General features: G+C 36.8%; 1 protein-coding gene across 4 annotated transcripts in view; it reads left to right on the top strand.

The window, feature by feature from the left end:
• Window positions 1-19,052, top strand: part of CDH12 (cadherin 12) — a 583,296-nt gene that overhangs the window by 432,264 nt on the left and 131,980 nt on the right. For all 4 annotated transcript variants that reach the window (XM_074897855.1, XM_074897854.1, XM_074897853.1 and 1 more), the window contains one exon: window positions 14,778-15,072. In XM_074897855.1, the coding sequence (XP_074753956.1) occupies window positions 14,778-15,072 (295 nt within the window). The remainder of the gene's footprint in view (window positions 1-14,777; window positions 15,073-19,052) is intronic.

Here is a 19,052-nt window from a genome sequence, read left to right as displayed (position 1 = left end):
AAAAAGGGCGTGTGCAAATCACCTATCACACCAAAGGAATATTTCTTAGAAAAATTACTAAAAAATTCTTCCCTTTGTAAATATGACTTCCTTTGATCATAATTAGCAGCTCCTGCACATTCAGATGAATTTAGTTATCAATAGCTGCAACGTTTGTCAGTGAAAGAACCCTTACTTCTGTGAACATTAATAAAAGGCTAAAACCCCTGTCACATAACAAGTAACTCCTGCACCAGTGGAAGGATTTCACAATTATTTATGTCTAACTGGAAGTTTATTGTTAACATTGCAAAAAAGCATTATCTGATTAAGTTTATACCAGCTCTTCAATCTTGAAACAATCAAATAGTATTATTTGAGGTTCTGGAAAATTAGAGACAAGGGAGGAAGAGAGAAATGGTAAATGATTTCCTCACAAAAAAATAAAATAATTTTGTGGTTTCTGTTTTGAGATCTTCAGTTCATTAAAACTTTAAAGTAGAAGGAAAATTTACCTAAGTGTGTGAATTTAAACAAAAGAAAATGTTTACTGTCACTCTGCAGGAGAGTACCCTGCTAGTACTCTGCAGGAGAGTATTCTGCTAGTACTTGTAAGGCCCTAATTATCATTGAATAAAATTGGAGACAATGGGAGTTTTGCCATTGACTTTCTCGAGGCCAAGATTTAAGCTTTATGGACACAATTAGGCTTCCCTAGAACCTGGAGAGATTTTGCTGTTGTAAATTATTTTCCCCAGGACTTCTGGAAGAACCATATGCAGAAGATTAGGACAAATTAACACCTCTGTTGTTTCATTGAGCAGCACTATCAGAAAAGGGAGGGAATATAAACTCACCCAGGCACAACTCTTCTACCTTGCTTCCTGCTTCTTCCCTCTTCCAAGGTCTCTGTAGCAATAACCTTGTTGCCCTCTGTCTCTGGGGTAGAACGACTCTATGCTCTTCTCTTCTTTCTCCATCCCCACTAGTAGCAGCAGAGGTGGCTGTTCTTTCATCTCATCAGTAGAAAAAAGTACAGCCACAGATATAGAAAACAGAGATCTTACCACAGCCATACAATCATGTCTGTTCCAAATTATAAAACTCCTTGATTTCTTCATCTATTATACTGTATTCTCCACTGATTCTTAAAAACCACTTTTCTTTATCCGTTAAAAACATGAGTAAATTTTGCAAGTAAATGCCATAGCTAGAATGTAACTTCATGTAAACTTGACACATTTTTTAAAAAAATTGCATTGGGACAATCCAGCAGAGACAATCACCGTTTAGATTTATAATGAAACTACTCCATTTGAGCAGAAATTATTTAGGCTTGAGCTGTGGAAGATATTTTTCTTTTGCTTGTTAGTACATAGGTGTGACGTTTTTATTAAAAAGAAGGCACACCAATATTCTTGCACAGGGCAGCTTAATGATATGTGAAATATGAATGTGTCCATAAGTTACAATATATACAGGATTCTCATGATTTGATTCAGTTCTGCATAGTGCCATATAAATGCTGCTTGTTTTAAATAATCCAAGCCTGAAGAGTGAATTCTGACACTTAACCTGTGTCATAAGAACTTACTTTTCTCCCATCTAAAGATCAATTAATTAAGACTCTACTGAATGAGAATTTTTTTTTTTTTAATTTTTGCAAAACTGCCAAAGTTTTTCCTGTAAGTCAAGTTAGAAGAAAATGCAAACTACGCAGTGTCACTTATCTGTATTGTACCAATTTGCTTGGTTTATTTATTGTATTCTGTAATTTACTACATTTTAATATCATGAATACCACCTCATATATATTCTATTGATATGAATGGTACCATTCCTGAAGAGCCTAATTATATTCGATTGAGTAAAAAGTTGTAGATATGACCCCTTCCTTATTATTTCTAACATTCTGAAATTGGAAATGCAGTTCATACCCCTGCCAACGATACCGATAAAATTTTCCTGTTTCTAAGGGAGCTTGAAAGTAAAACAACCTTTTTGTCAAGTAGGCCTTCTCCCTCTGCCAGTATGTCCTGGCTTCCACCACTGGTCTCAGTTGTCTTTCTGAATATGAAATGGTGTATGCTGCAGTACAAGCATCATGATGGTGATGCACAAGCAGGCCTGCAAGGCATACAGTCCTTAAGGATTTTCATTCCTCTTCCTCCACTTCCTCCACAGTGACCACATTTACTCAGCCACCTCAAAAACATGTTTCTGCTCCTCTTTCTGTAATTAATGAGATTAATTTCATTAGTTTCATTCTCTTTTTAATTTGTTGAACCTACTTACACTCAGATAAAAAAATTTTGTAAGTTGCTACTCTGCTCTTAAGTAATCTCTGCTTGTATTTTACCAATTTCTTGTTGGTCCTTTAGACAAAGAATATAAGGTGATCAGACCAGAAACCAGCTTCAGCAAGTAGTTTTAAAAAATGCAGGGACTGCTGTTTATTGCATTATTGTTTCAGTTATACCTAGACTTCTATCTGTTGCAGGAGATTTGTTTCAACACTGTAGCAAATGCACAGCAAGTTACAGTTTCATACCCAAAGAATATTTAACCTGAAACCATTTCGAATGTTTCAGCAAAATGGAAGAAATACATACAACACAACCCTTTTCTATGCTTCTTCTGGGACCAGAGGGAAATCAACAGTTGGTGCATGAAAAAGCGATTTCAGTACAGCCTTTAAAAATATTCTTTTGAGGAAATCTTGGAGCTGGGACATGATTCTCATGATTGCGCTTTCTTGGAATTGAAACATCTGGGCACAGAAGAAGACTTTCAGCTTCTCTGTTGTACCTTCTGTTCTATATCTCATATAGATTAAGTTTTACTGATTATCCCTTTAATAGATGTGTTAAAATTAGTATTTTTCACTTCTGTGATAAAAACGAAGATTTTTTTTTTTCCTGTGTGGAAAAAATAAGTGGTCAAATAGCTTATGATAGTTTGACTTGTCACAGTGATAAGCAGGTTGAGGGAAAATCTTTCTACTTTGTCATTCCCTTCCTGTTCTAGTGTGTCATCATAAAACAAAAAAAGACACCTTAACTGTCAGTATTCACACACAGCAAGTGTGATTTGCAGAACAAGTTTTTTGTATTTAACGTAACATTAAATTTAAATACAAGAGGAAGAGAGTTTTTATATTCATTTGCAATGCAGTTGGTGAAGAAAAAAATTTGAAATAATAATTTAAAAAACCAGAAATATCAAAACAAAGAAAGTTAAATCAGCACCAACAGAATTTAATAGGCCTTTGTTCTAAAAGTCCCCTAGATCAGACTGGAATTGAAGAGCCTACTGATATAAATAAAAAATGAAATAGCAGAAGATTTATTTGCTACTTAAAGTTCCAATCAATGACAAATTAAGCATAAGCTTTTACAATTGGTTTAGAATCTTTGACCTCTCCAAATGCAATGAACTTTTACTGATAGTCTTTCAGCATATGTTTCCAGAGACGTGTTTAGTCAAAAAGGAGACCCTACTACTCTAGTATTTTTTTTCATGCTCTAACTACAGGAACCAGTTCTTTTTGATTTATCACAGAGCTCCCATTAAAAGTACTTAAGATTTATGTATTTATCAGTGATTTAAATATATGTATTATTATTATTTGGGATATACACACAGAAAATATTTCAGCATAGGTAGACCACTGGGTAATGCAACAGGGGGCTATCTGTGTCCTTTCATGTCTCTGCATGTCGGAGGATTGTGGCTTCTTAAAGTAGGGTAAACCTAGTTTAGGGAGTTTTATGGAGGGTTTGCTTCTAGGAATTATACTGAGCCTTTGGCTTTCCAGAGAAGCTGTCTGAATATTTTGCAGAGCTGAGTCAGGGAGCCAGAGTCAGGCTCAGGATTCACTTTGGGTGCACCATTTCTACCACTATGAAGGTCAGCTAACCCCTAACCACTTGTTTCTGTGTTAGGGACTGATTAACAGTCGGAGATAACTGGCTTCACGACTACTACGACTATAGATGTTTATGACTACATAATTGGAGATATATTTCTTCTCCTAGTTGCAGTTGTGTGGAAATGTATGCTGTTCCACAGATACTGTCCCTCATACAGGTTTCTGCATCCTGAAAAGAGCAACTCCAGCAGGAAGTTTAAGTTTTCCATAATTAGTTTCAGAAGAGCCAGATTTACAAAAGCCAGCTATTCAACTGCTTTATCTAGATGGGACAGTATGATATAAGGAAGTTCAAGGCAATTCAATTAGCTCCAGTCATTTGGAGTGGAGAAATGAATTCCACCAAGGGAAGGAGTAGGAAACTGCTCAGAGCCATGATCTCTTCCAGTAATGCACATGATTCCATAGCCCCTTTTTGCCATGGCGGCCGTCAACAGGCAGCTGTCTTTTTATCTGTCACTGCAGAAGCAAAATGGCATACACTGTCTTCCCTGTGACATAGTCATAGCTACAGCCTACACAAAGGCATTCCAACTGACATCAGTAGGGTAATTCCTATGAGAGAAAAAAAGGTCATGTAACTGAGCAGCTATAGCTATAGCTTCCATGGGAAATTAAATCTCAAGGAAAAAAAAATCCATAATGTTACGACCCATTATTTGATAAGATGAGGAATCTCATATACTGATCGTGTTGGATTTGTTATCTAAGCACGTGTCCTCTGATACTAATGGTATTTTCATGTAAAGCCCATGTAGCTAACAGGAGTAAGGAAAATAAATCATGATTTTATACCTTGCAACTTAAGACATCTATAGAGTGTATTCAACAGAAAATGGATCACTTTCATACACTATAGAAAGAAAATAGATTCATTTCACTTCACAAAGCATAAACACCTCATTTTAGTCTGAAAATATCTAAACTTGCCAATAGCTTAATTTCAGTGATACTTTGCAATCTAAAGTTCCAGCTTGTTCTCAACTTGTTGTCCAGTAGTTATCTGGTGATCTTCAGAGATACTATCTTCATAAATATAATTAGGCATTCATTAGAAATTATAAACTCTGCTCTAATAGGTGTCTTACAAATTTGGTTATAGATATAGCATGTTTCATCTAAAGGCTTCCTAAGTCTCTAGTATCTATTTTTATTATATTTATTCATACAGCATAATTCATATTTTTATGCATCGATCTTTTATATATGCTGTGGAAGAGATACATCAGGGAACATAGGGCAAAGTAATATATTTCTGTCAGTATGTGGCATCCAGAGAGATGCAGGTCTTTTTGATATTCTTACAGTGATTCCTGTTTCAGAAAGGAAAGGCTACAATCATATATGCCACCTAAAAAAAATCACCACACTCTGTACTTACCATTTTAATAAACTACAGCAATGAAGATCTTGCATAATGAAATAGCAAGAATGTAGAATTTGATTGTAATGTTGTCTTTTCTTCATTTAGTTTTCAGAGTTAAAAAATAAGTATTGCCTCGAAAAGGAATACAAATACCTGCTGCTGAAGGCTGTGATGATTTTTCCCCAGACCCCTGTTTGTTTCAGATTCCCTTCCCTCATTTCTCAGTTTCAGGCATCAACATTATACTCTCACTTAGCCATCGGAATGCCAGTCAGGCACTGATACAGAGGGAGAGCCAGTGCTTTCACAGGATGTAAATCAAACCAGCTCCACTGGTGCCAACTGAAATACATTAATTTGTAACAGGTGATATTTTGCACAGGCTCCTTTGAATAAGAAGATAGCTTACCAAAGGAGTGGGCCACGTCTATGCATGAGGATACATGGCACAACCTCACTATTCCCATCTGATGCTTTAAGGTCTTTGGACTGCGAGAGTTTCAGATTCAGTTCCCTGCTCTGTTCCTGTTAAATACATTGAAAAATTCTGAAATTATAAAAATTTAATGAGATAGTGAAATCATTTTCCACTGAGCGACATGTCAGCAGCAGCTCCATGTTTCATTGTAGCTGATGTTACTGCAGCAGGATGTATAAAATTGCATTGGAGAAAGAAGAAATTAGAAGTTGATAAATGTCCTCAAATTTTATCTTCTGTTATTATCTAATGGTCAGTACTGGAATTGTTGTTGGAACCTGTGATTATGTTGTTACTTTACTGTAGCAATACATAGAGGCCTCAGCAGATTTGTGGTCACATCAGCTGTTATCATCAGAATGTTTGTCTCAAATGGAATTCAACGTGACTATGGACTTAAACCTATCAACATACATACACAGATCACATTGTAACACGGAGTTATAGGAGTTCAGTAAGACTAATTTAATAAAAATATGACTTCTGATATGATTCTTACATTAAAGTTTAAGAGAGAGGACAAGGACACAGTACTTCCATATGCATCAAGCCCAGCTAAAATGGTGATGTAAAAGTCATCATCAGAAATGATGATGCGACTTGTAACTTACATATATAATTATTTGTATAATCAAGTTATACTGAGATATTATTGATAGATTTTAATTCTTTCAGTATTTTACTAGTGCATAATTTTTTTCACGTAGCACTATTTTTTTCTGTCTGTGGGCAATTTAATTTCACAAAATAAAAAATATATTTATTTTGGAATATGCTTTTGCAAGTGTTACTGAATTCTGCAATTTTCTGGTAGAGCAGAATCAGAAGAATAACAGTCCCTGACCCCTCAAGTCAGTGTTGTTGATAGGGATGATGATTCATTTGAACTGACCAGGTCAGGTAGTGGTTTTACTCCTCGCTAATGACTTATTTGCCATCGTATTAGTAACTGGCAACCACATTTATTATTAGAAAAGTTTGGTCTGATTTAGTATGCTTAAACTAAATCCCTGTGACAGGAGATAATGTTTTATTTAATTGGATAATCAGTGTTTTAATTCAAATAAGCCTCAGCGTTATTTGTCAAACAGGAATCACTAGAAAAAGAGTATAAACCTTTTTATTTAATTCCCCTTGAATAAGAAAGCATTCTAATCTAATTTGGACAGTGTACTAAAGATACTTCAAAATGCAGAACCATGTTGTCTATTACCATTTTTACAAAAGTTGGGCAGAAAAATGCCAATACTTGGAAGTAGATATTTTATTAAACATAAGAAAAGAACCCATAGTAATGCATCCTTAAGAAAATTAGTAATGGTGATAAGATATGCACAGATTCTTAGTTCAAATTATAATTTTTTTGTTTGGTATATTTTTATATATATATTTATATGTTTATATATATACACACTTCCTTTAATTGATATTTTAAATTATTTTTAAAATTTTTCATAGCACTAAGAAAGTCTAGTCATGAATGGGGGTCTCTTGTAAAAATCCTGTACAAAGACACCTCTTCACCCCTTCCTATTCAAAATAATTTTCATTCTTAAAAGGAAACAAAACAAGCTTTTCTGAATGACCTTTAAAAAACATAATTATTTTCTTTTTTTATTCATCTTTCTTTTACCTCATCATTTTGTAGTTGGACTCAATGATCTTAAAGGTCTTTTCAAACGTAAATGATTGATTCTATGATTTTAGTTGCTACTTCTTTCCGTATGCCTATTTTGCAGATTGTTATTCATCTGACCCATTTTGTAGTAGTGTCCTAACTCCTCCCAACACAGGCTTTAGACTGCTGTCTTGCCTGACTAATGCATGTTAACTAAGAAGATGCCCTAGGTAGTCCAGATTTTTAGGATCAAGAAACATTTGCACTGAGTATGTTGTGAGAAGATTTTGCCTTGTCCCTAAACATTCTCGGGAGGGTGGGGTGAGTGATGGTGAGGGAAGGAAAAAGAAAATATTTAATTGGATTTGATTAGCAGCAATTGTATTGTTGGTTTTATTACACAATTTCCTGAATTAAAGTCTCTAAAAGACAACTCCCCCATCCCACTTTTATGTCAGGAAAATTTTCTACTTTTTTATATTTTTAGAGGGAAGAAAAAAATATGTTTGTACAAAAGCAGTACATTAGAATCTAATTATCATTTTTTAAAAGGAACTCTGCAATCTCTGTAGACAAGAGTTATTGCCAATAGAAAATACGTGTAGAATAAGTATCTTTTGAAAGGTCGATGTTCCAAACAGAATGTCTTCTTAGATGGTTAGTATTAAAATTTTCTCTAGGCTCATTTATACCCTCCTCTCCTGTAGTAGCTATCCCCGTTCCCACACACAGACTTTTGCAGTAGAGGATTGCCAAAATAGCTCTGCTTCCATATATGTTTTCCATACAACAATGAATATTCTTCCTTTCCTCAGTTCAGGACATCATTCTGTGTTTGCAGTCTTAGGTAATACTGGGGTTGACGGGCTATTTTGACTTCTCGAACAGTTTATTACCCAAGAACGGCGTATTATCCAAGAAAGGGCAGGGGGAGGAGGTGGTGGCTACAGAGCAAATGGAGATATGCAAAAGTAGATACAAGCAGAGGAAATAATGGAATAAAGTCCTAAAATATATTGCACAATGAAAAATGATGTAAAGATACAGATGTGGGGTGAATAGCAGGTACCATTGTGTATGCAAGGAAGGGTTAATATCTTGGAACATTTAGTAATGTTTTTCAGTCGAGATATGCACTGTAATATAGCAGTTAAATTGATCTACTAGTAATAAATAAATTGAACAGTGATTTTTTTTTTTTTTTTTTTTTTTTCTTCAGCCTGTGAAATTGGCAATGGAATAAGACCTTGAAACTGAGTATATCACAGGGTTAATATATCAGTTTAGGGATATTTAACATTCCTAACATTTAAAACTTTTTTAGTTCCTTCTCTTTTCTTTTTCTTTTTTTTTTTTTTTATTTTATGTGGATGAGAAAGTCAGAAAGGGAACCAGTCAAGTCATAAAACAACTTTTCAATGCCTGTATTGATGTGAAATTAAGATCACAAGAATCTTAGTGAATGTGTCATAGACCTTGTTCTTGCATCATCTGTGAGGATCTAGTGATTACTTCATATTTTAAGGCTAGACTATCTTGCAAATTTGTTAAGTTTCTTTTGCTTCTGATTTATTTATCTATGTCTGTGAATTTACAAATTTGACTTTCCAAATCATTGTAAGTTTATTAATGCAACTAGTTGAAGCGTTTAAGAAAAGATGAACAGTTGAGGATCAGATGCATAGGATACTGAGGAGCAAATCAGCACCAAGGAACAAATACTTTTGGTCCATACTGCTGCCATGTTGAATTTAGCTAGGACTATACAGCAGTTCTTAAAGTATGGTAGATAATGCATTTCTTGATTTTTCGTGTGTTTTCATATGTAATATCAAATAACTTGTACAAATGTATAAATTCTTGAAGTGACATGGAGTTGATAACACTGAGTTATTGAAGCAGTAAGGTCTTAATTTATTGCTAAAATACAATCATACTTCTTCCTAGGAACTGGACATATCTACCTGAAGAACTGAATAAATAATTTCTCCCAGATGTCCTTGCAACAAGTTGTTACCAACTTTTTCATTCTCTGAAGCAAAGTATCTTTCAGCTAGTTGTAGGCTGAACCAGATTGCTAGATAACATGGACTTGTAGACTGACTCAGTCTGGCATCTGGTATTGGATATGATTCAAGATTCATAGTTTCTGCATAGATTTATGCAATGTATTTCACAATAGTTTCCATCTTATTAGTCATACTTGATTTTTTATCAGTCATTTCCTTTGCCATATGTGTTGTTGTTTGCACACATTAGCAAGAATTATGGAATGATATGTCTTTAACTGCCATCACAGAAAAATATTCATGATTTTCTGCACTAACAGAGTTTACTGCAAGTAATCGTTAATTTTACACTTGAGACAGATTTGCCCAAATACCTGGCATTAAACTCCATGTTACTTAGGTAGTGAGAATACCAGCACAGATTTGAGCAAAAGCAGAAATTAATTCCTTGCATTTCCAAACCTTTGTGGCATTTTTAATATTCAGGATTTACAGAGAAGACATAACAATAAGAAAAATCCATGTGAATACAATCATTTGTATGACCCTATTGAAGTAAATTAAAGTAATTCTGAAATATAAACACATTGGGGGGAGGTAGGTAAGATCTGAGCACTTGTTCTCTTGCCCTGTATCTTCACTCAAATAGCAGAAGAGCATGAATTAGAAAATAAGTACAAGCAAGTGGGAGAAATGGGATACAAACCCAAAAATACTGCTGGACACAGTGTCAGAAGAACTAGTCTCTCACAAATCTTCTGTATGTTTTTCAGCACAAAAAATAAATGTCTTTTCTTCCAATGCAATACAGCTTGTAACACATGTATCAGACATATACTAACAAGCACTTACTCTTTAGCCTAAACTTCTTTCTGGAAAATTTCAGGTGTTCAATACCCGACTTATTTTCTAGTATTGTGCAAGTCCAGACAGCTAATTCCTCTCTCAGTCCTTGCATTTGAATCTCGGTATTGTGTGTATTTTATTGTTGGAGAGTTTAGTTCATTTTAAATTAAATCAATCAGCTATTGCCCTACAGTAATTAGACACTTTGTAATGTTGAATTGCCCCACAAATTGCATAGGTCAATGTTGTATACAAATAAGCATTTATATGTCCGTTGTCCAGCAATGGCATCTAAGAAGCCTATATTAAAATCATCAGGATTAGCATGATTTGATGAATAAATACAATGTGACAGATCACAGCTAATGCAAAGCAATAAAATTCTGCTTAAATCAATGAAATGGTTCCTAGGTTATACTACCTAAGTGGTATTTGTGAAGCTCAGTAAACACATCCATAACTGTAGAATTGCTAATGCTGCCAGTTATAAAGCTTTTTTGCTTCAGTACATTTGAAAAAAGCTCTGCTTCTGCTTGCCTTTGTATTTCACTCTTCCTTTCTCTTAGGAATTCTTGTTTTGCTTTTTTCTTGTTACACTTTTTATCCTTTTCCCCAACTAGGGCTAGCAACTATAATTATTTCTCTCTAGTATAATACAAGTGCTTGGATAACACATGCAATGAAGCCTGATTTGTTACTAGTTGAACATCAGCCCTTCAGCTGGCAATCAGAAAGACATGCAACCATCACAGCTTTAGTGCCAAATCTGATGACAGGAGATGTGAGTGGAGACAATATTCTTTGCATGCTTCCCTTGCTTCGAAACCATATTCTTTTGCTCTGTGGTATTCTTACTTGCAGGAGTATTGTGTTGGTTTAGGCCCTGCCGGGACCAGCGACCATGTTGCCGTTGTCCCTCTCCCACCCTCAGCTGGTCAGGCTGGAAGTGAGGCACAAACCCCGGGTTAAAATAAGAAGAAATTTAATACAACAGTGTAATAAGCAATCTGAACAACAACAGTAGCAATGGCAACAACAATAAACAGCAATAGCAGTAAACAAGACAAAAGATATACAGAGAAATACCGCAATGGTTACAGACAACTCGCTCAGCTGCCATTTAGCAGTTAACAATAACAAAACAACAATTAATGAAGGCACAACATAATTCACGGCATGTTCTCACCCAGAATCAAGTCCCCCTGTGGTACGCATCAGACCTCTCCGTTGTCCAGCATCACCCACCAGGTACACCCAGGTCCTCGAGCAAAAGCAATCCCGTGGATGGGTTTGCCTTTACCTTTGCCTGGCACAGAACTAAACCAGACCACTTTTCCCAATATATTCCTCATGCGCACCACAGGGACTTTATCCCCATCTACAGCACGTGGAGGTTTTGACTGAGCCGGGCCAGCTCGACTGGCAGATCCTCTTGTGTTGACTAGCCAGGTGGGCTTTGCTAGATGCATGTCCCAGTCTTTGAAGGTCCCACCTCCCAATGCTTCAATGTGGTTTTTAACAGTCCATTGTAACACTCGATCTTCCCAGAGGCTGGTGCGTGGTAGGGGATATGGTAGACCCACTCAATGCCGTGTTCTTCTGCCCAGGCATTTATGAGGTTGTTTCGGAAGTGGGTCCCGTTGTCTGACTCAATTCTCCCTGGGGTGCCGTGTCGCCACAGGACTTGGGTTTCAAGGCCCAGGATGGTGTTTTGGGCAGTGGCATGGGGCGCTGGGTAAGTTTCCAGCCATCCAGTGGTTACTTCCACCATCGTGAGCACGTGGCGCTTCCTGTGGCGGGTCTGTGGCAGTGTGATGTAGTCGATCTGCCAGGCCTCTCCATATCTATATTTCAGCCATCACTCTCCATTTCGCTGGGGCTTCACCCGCTTGTCATGTTTGGTTGCAGCACACGTCTCACATCCGTGGATGATCTCTGCAGTGGTGTCAATGATGAGGTCCACCCCTCGATCTCGAGCCCACCTGTATGTTGCATCTCTACCTTGGTGGCCCGAGGTCTCATGGGCCCACCGGGCTATGAACAGTTCACCTATGCGCTGCCAGTCCAAGTCCACCTGAGCCACTCTAATCTGAGCAGCTTGGTCTGCCTGCTGGTTGTGTCGATGTTCATCAGTGGCCCGACTCTTGGGTACATGGGCATCAACATGGCGCACCTTCACAATGAGGTTTTCCACACGGGCTGCAATGTCCTGCCATACTTCAGCAGCCCAGACGGTCTTACCCTTACGTTGCCAGTTGTTCTGCTTCCATTGCTGCAGCCATTTCCACAGGGTATTTGCCACCACCCACGTTGGTGCGCCAAAAAGGCTGTGTTGGTTTAAGCCCTGCCGGGACCCGAGACCACGTTGCCATTGTCCCTCCCCACCCTCGGACACAAGTAGGGCCCAAACCCCAGGTTGAGATAAGAAAAAATTTTATATAACAGTGTGATAAACAATCTGAACAACAACAATAGCAATAATAACAACAATAAACAGTAATAACAGTAAACAAGACAAAAGATATACAGAGAAATACCTCAATGGATACAGACAGCCCCGTGCTCCCCGTGACCAAAGCCACAAAGGAAAGCTTCCCATGCTGCTGCGCTGATAACCCAGCTGGAGATCCTTTCCCCCTCTCTGCTGGGGAAACTTAACCCTCTCCTAGCTGAACCAGGACAAGTATGGAACAATGTGGACTTCACAATAAAGGCCAGACATATTTTATTTAGCACAGGGACACAAGTAAGAAAATGTCATGGTTCCCTCTATAAAGTTCTAACGTTTTTTCCTTTGAGCTTTCTCATCATTTTGATTTTTTTTTTTTTTTTTTACCTCCATGTGTCTCTGTAAGCTTCTATATGATAATGGAAGAAAATACTAAGTTTTAACTTAGCAAGGTATAATGGAACAGCAGGAAGCTTGTGAGCCACTTAAATGAAAATGATGAGAAGAAATAGACATTAATTATCTCAGGCTGCATTATCTTTTCATTTTGCAAGCAAGGAAATATTTAACACCCCAGGAGGAAAAGAATTAACTTCCTTTGAATCTTTACACAGTGAACCAGTGCTCAAGAAGCAAAATGCTTTAATTCGGACTGGAGAGATAATTTAAAATTGCATGCAGGGGGCAGCTAGATGAAAGATCAGAATCTAGTATATTCACTGAGCAGGAATGATGAGGTGAAAAAGTAGACAAAGAAGAGACCATGTTCGCTCTGTCCCACAAACCATGACCTTTTCCACAGTCACAAGGACCTATTTTCAATTTCAAGGCAATAGCTATAAATGTTAATAATTGCCTTTACCTCTTTCTGTGTAGCCTAGCTTCTTGCCCCATTACCAAAACCGTTTAGTTTCTCAGTAATTCATTTTCTTCATAATCTCCTTTCATGTTCCATGTTTCCTCTATTGTGTTTCACCTTGGGCAGTACATCATGTAAATAATGCCTATATCCATAATTGCTTTACTATACTGCTTAAAGGAATTCATTCTTAAAAACTCCATTCCAACCTGTGTCCATTATAGCAGATTTCTTTAGTCCTCATTAGATGGGACAAGTGGGAGAATATTTTAAAGGCTATTTCAGCATCAATGATGTAACCTTGAGTATCTATTCAAAACTTTAAAAGTATTTAAAGGATGAGCATGAAACAGATAAAAGCATTTGAGAAAGAAGGTCATCATACTGTATTTTGATTTCAAAAATTCCTACATTTGAAACAGTGTTTAAGGGCACATTATGGTAGCATAGATAGGCAAAAACATTCAAGAGCTTGTATTCAAGTATTTTCTCAAATTAGAAAGAGAGATTTAACATACTAATAGTCTGGAAAATGTATATACTGGTATTTAAGGCAGAAATAATTGAGTTAAGGCAGAAATGATTGAGATCTGTATTCTTCCAGTGAGCAGGAGAACTCCTAGCTTCACACTGCCTGCAATATGACTATCTCAGAGAGGACAGAAGAAATCAGATATTTCTGTAAAAGGTAGTATTTTAGTTCTGGTTAGCATTTACTGTGATTAAGAGGTGTATATTGTCTTTTTTAAACCAGGTTTGACATTGAGTTAAGGATTCCATCAAGCTCTTGTGTGTGAAATTAAAATTAGGTATTTTCTTTCTACTTCTCTGAAAGCCAAATGCCTGTGAAAGCTTTTGACAATCTCATGTCATCTCATGTTTTTTTGATGTGGTTATTGGTGCCTTTTCATCCTTGGTCTTAAATTTCAGTTTATAACAATTCCAAAGCCCTGCTTCATTGCAGTTTTAGTAGTGAAAAATATTCATACAAGAAATCAGGTAGAATTTTGAAATGTTCTCTGTGCTGGGTACTAGATGGAGGTAAACATATTAGACAACATGCTGCCCACATTTTTTCCATGCACTTAGAGGCAGTTAGGTCTTATGTAATCGGTTTCTCTTATGCCTTATATTATGTAAGAAGAAAAATAAAAATAAGCCTTCCAGCCTAGAAAAAGCCATTAATGTTCTTTTCCTCCTTTTTTTTTTTCCTTTTTTTTTTTTTTTCTTTTTGTTCTTAAGCTTCATTCTGACTTGGACAAGGGAGTGGGCACTGTTAAATATACCCTTTCAGGAGATGGTGCTGGAACAGTTTTTACCATTGATGAGACCACAGGAGACATTCATGCCATAAGGAGCCTAGATCGAGAAGAAAAACCTTTCTACACACTCCGGGCTCAGGCTGTGGATGTTGACACCAAGAAACCATTAGAGCCTGAATCGGAGTTCATCATCAAAGTGCAGGACATTAATGATAATGAGCCAAAGTTCCTGGATGGGCCTTATGTTGCCAGTGTCCCAGAAATGTCTCCAGTGGGTGAGTAAAAAGCCTTAAACACTTGATAACTAATTACATATTACTTAATTGTCTCAACGTGCATTTCCTGCTGAGGAAAGTAAGAGAAGGCTGAAATGAAAATATAACTTCTAATACTTATTATTAGAAATGTGTCACTCTATGCTTAGAAATATACAGATTACGGGGTTTTTTTAGCTTTATTTGCTTATTTAGAAACTCACTCTTCTGCAAAATGAGTGCCTTTTGACTGTAAGTCTCTGAGAACAGGAGGACCAAAAAAAAAAAAAAAAGAGAGATTCAAGGCAAGTATGCTAAGGTCCAGGGGTCTGTGTACCCCCAGACTTGTTATTTCACATGATGAAGTGCATTCTCCTTTCTTCATAGTTTACGTTGACTGTTTGCTGTACAGAATTAGATGGTGCAACAGAATCTTGCCATTTACTGTTCTTGTCTTTGTGGCTGTTAAACACCTACAGTACTTTCATGATCCTGTAATTTTGAATTAGCAAACAAATCTTTATCCAAGTCCTGCTACGCTGTGGGTGCTGCAAGTAATGATTGCCCTCACATGGCTCTCCACAATGCAAGAATAAGAGTCAGAGAAGCTGAACAAGGCTGACTCAAGGTCTTGAACACCTAATGTTCAAGAAAATACTGAGTTCATTGGATTCTTAAGTAAAAAAAAATAAAATAAAATAGAAGATTGACTGGCAACATGGTAAGTTTTCAAAAAGCTGCTGTATAGGGGAGATAATAATTTTCTCTCCAAAGAAAGGTGGACTGTAGTAAGGATACTGAAGCACTGGAATAGGTTTTTGTTTGAGTTTTCACAACATGATAGACATTTTCCAGGAAAGACATAAAGAGCTTTAATCCTTCTTTGGAGCAGGAGAATAGACTAAATAGGACCTTCAGTTCTCTGCCTGATGGCTGATTCTGCAGTGGACCCGGTCCTGAGCAGTGTGTTTGCAACACAAGCATGCTGCTTGTGTCCTGCTGCCAGAAGGCATGTTGGGCTTCCCTGAGGTCACCAGAAATTTATTCATTCTGGGCTGGGAAGCCTTTAACTTCTTAGTGCTAGTCGCAGTGTATTGCAGTGTTCTCTCCTAAGTTGTCTTTTCCAACTACTTTACAAACCAATACTAGTAATTTAATATTCCCTGTAGTTGCTAAAAGTTTTGGAAGTTTTCTGACTGAATTGTGCAAAGGAATACTGTTGCCCCTTCAGCTGTGCAGCTCAGATAGTGATGTTTTGAAAGACAATCTGTGAGGCAACTAGCTATCTACACGGGTTACTATATAGAATTAATGAGGTAACATTTAAAATTTTGTCATGGAGAGTGGTAGAATGTCATAAAATGTGATTTGAGTAGACATGTAGAGATGATCACGTTCATCTCACGCAAGTGTAGAAATGAGTTCACTATAGTCACCTACAGAGGTGCATCTGTAGATTCACTATGTAGGTACACTATTGTTGCCCCTATAGAGATTCCTAGTAATACTACTTACAGTTATATTATTTGTACATGGAAAACATTTGATATATTTTCAAGTCTATATCTGCGGAAACTTCAGAATAAAATTTTCTTACCAGCACATACATGGTTAGTTGTTAATTTGTTTTTAAGACTTGATCAGATATAAATTATCAAAACAATAATGAATAATGCTATTTAGACAGTGGAATGGAGTGCATGCATGCCTTTTCTCACTCTATTGCTCTTCCTCCATCTTCCTTTCTTATTTTCTTAAATATGTGTGTGCCATAGCAGTCAAAATGCTAACAGTGGGTTTATTTCATGGGAAGATCTCTTCAAGATGTGCCGTGCATTGTGACTTTTATGTTGACTGGGAGTTGCATGACTAAATGAGATACAACTGAGTGTGCTGTGTCATGCATACAATGTTTTAAAAGAGATGCTTTTCAATTTATTCTCTTTTGAAAACAGCAGTAGATGACATGGCAAAAATGCATCCTCTTGATCTTCACTTTATTCAGTCACATTCAGTACCTCTAGAAGATTTAATCATAACAGTTTTTATTTTCCTCTATAAGAAAAATAAAAGATGGATGAAAATTGATCAGAAAAGTCAAGGCAAGGAAATAGTACTCTAAATGGAGGCCTAAACTCCAATTAGTGGTTACTAAAGCAAATAACAATTTTTGCTGTTGGGTTGTCTTGCAGCAAAAATATCCAGAAATGCCTTATGTCACCTGTGATGTTCCAGGAGATTGACCCTTCTCTGATGTAGGCCTCTCTACTGTTTTGCTCTCTCTTATCTATGCTTTTGCTACCTTATGCAAGCACAGAATTCTCAGAGGATCTAAATCTTCTGCTCCCTATCATCAGTACCATTTAGTTGCACCTATAGAGATGCCTAGACCTACTGCTGCCTAAGGCTGACACTGAAAATCACTTCGATTTTTTAGCTGGTGCAGCATATGGTTGTCTTGGCTTAGGCAAAGAACCTGATAAACTCTTCCTCTCATCTATATTTTTACATTTTCATTTTCTAGTTGCCAGTTTTCAATTCCCAAATGTCCTAAACTTCACTTACTCTATTTTTGCAACAGTATTTATTATGAACTGCACTCATGCACACTGTTTTCATTGTAGGAAATGCACTACAACATGACTTTTTCTCCCCTTACTAGTCATTTCTATGAGCCTGTCAAACTTCTGTGACTAGTGACTTGCTGTCTTTTACTGTTGCATTATACTCACTTGCAAAGGTTTACTCAGTTTGGTAGTTTATCCTAAGAATATCAGTATTAAGGAGCAAAATATGGATGCCAGAGTTCATGTTGAAAGGGGAATAGAGGGGTAGAGAAGTAGCTAATAAAATCCTCAAGACTTAACACCCACTGTAAACACACAGTATGTATTCCATTTGGGCATTGAAATAAAGCAAATTGTATGAAACATCTTTGAGGTACCACAGTCTGCAGTCATAAGAAAGGATTGCATGGGGCAGGGAAGTCTTCGGAAGAAAAGTATCATTCAGACCCCTTACACACATTTTGGAAATTGTCATGGCTGCACCGTTCTGTTTTGTAACATCTCTGGCCTTCATACTAATAGCTGTTGCTGAAGCTTTGGTGGCTGAAAAAATGACATAGCATACAGCCCTGGATTCAGAGTTCCAGTCACAGACATAATAAAATTGCACATCAACTTTATCCTGGACCATTGTGGGTTTTTGCTGGAAAAGGTAAAAAAGATGGAAATTTGTAAGATCCTCAAAATCCATTTTTCTACACATACATATGGCTTAGACATATCTGTCATATCCAAATTGTTCATGGTAGGTTTTCTAAGAACTTTGTTGTGTTATTTTCCATGTATGTTTTAGGTGGAAATTTATTTTTTCCCTTCAAATTCATTTTGAGGTTATAATAAAGTTTCTTGCACAGTTTCTGTACACTGAAGTTTGTTTGGTTTTCCCTCTAATCAATACCACTCCTTGAAAAAAGATTATGGTAATGCATATCTTTTAGCTTTTTTTGAAGAAGAGATAATTTTAGGATTGCCATTTTTACTTAGTGGTGCATTCCTTACTGGGAGCCAAAGTCCTTCATATGCTTTTTATTAAGAAGAAGAAGAAAAAAAAAAAAAGTTAGCAAGATGTTTACTATGTTCTAAAACCATAATTTAAGCCCACTACAAACTAGGATACCTACCTGTTTTATGCCAAAGGCTTGAATGGCCAGCTAGCCTTGCTCTTTCCATACATGCACTGTAATCTGATCATGTATGATGGAGAGGACAGTCAATGACAAGATATAAACAAAAAGGATAGTACCTTGAAAAGCCCCTTGGTTACCAACGGGTGTAACATATAGGCTACTGTACCCATCTATGACTTCCATTTTCTTTGATACTTCCCAAATGTGCATAGTTTCTGTATTGCTGTGGAAGGATATTGGTACCTCCAAAGTTGGCAATGTATTGCTCACATAATAAATGGGGTGCAGAATACTTTATGGTGAAGAA

This window comes from Athene noctua, chromosome 2, assembly GCF_965140245.1.
Source record: "Athene noctua chromosome 2, bAthNoc1.hap1.1, whole genome shotgun sequence".
NCBI lineage: Eukaryota > Metazoa > Chordata > Aves > Strigiformes > Strigidae > Athene > Athene noctua.
Note: the sequence above shows the minus strand (reverse complement) of the source record. Positions and strands in the feature narration are given on the sequence as shown.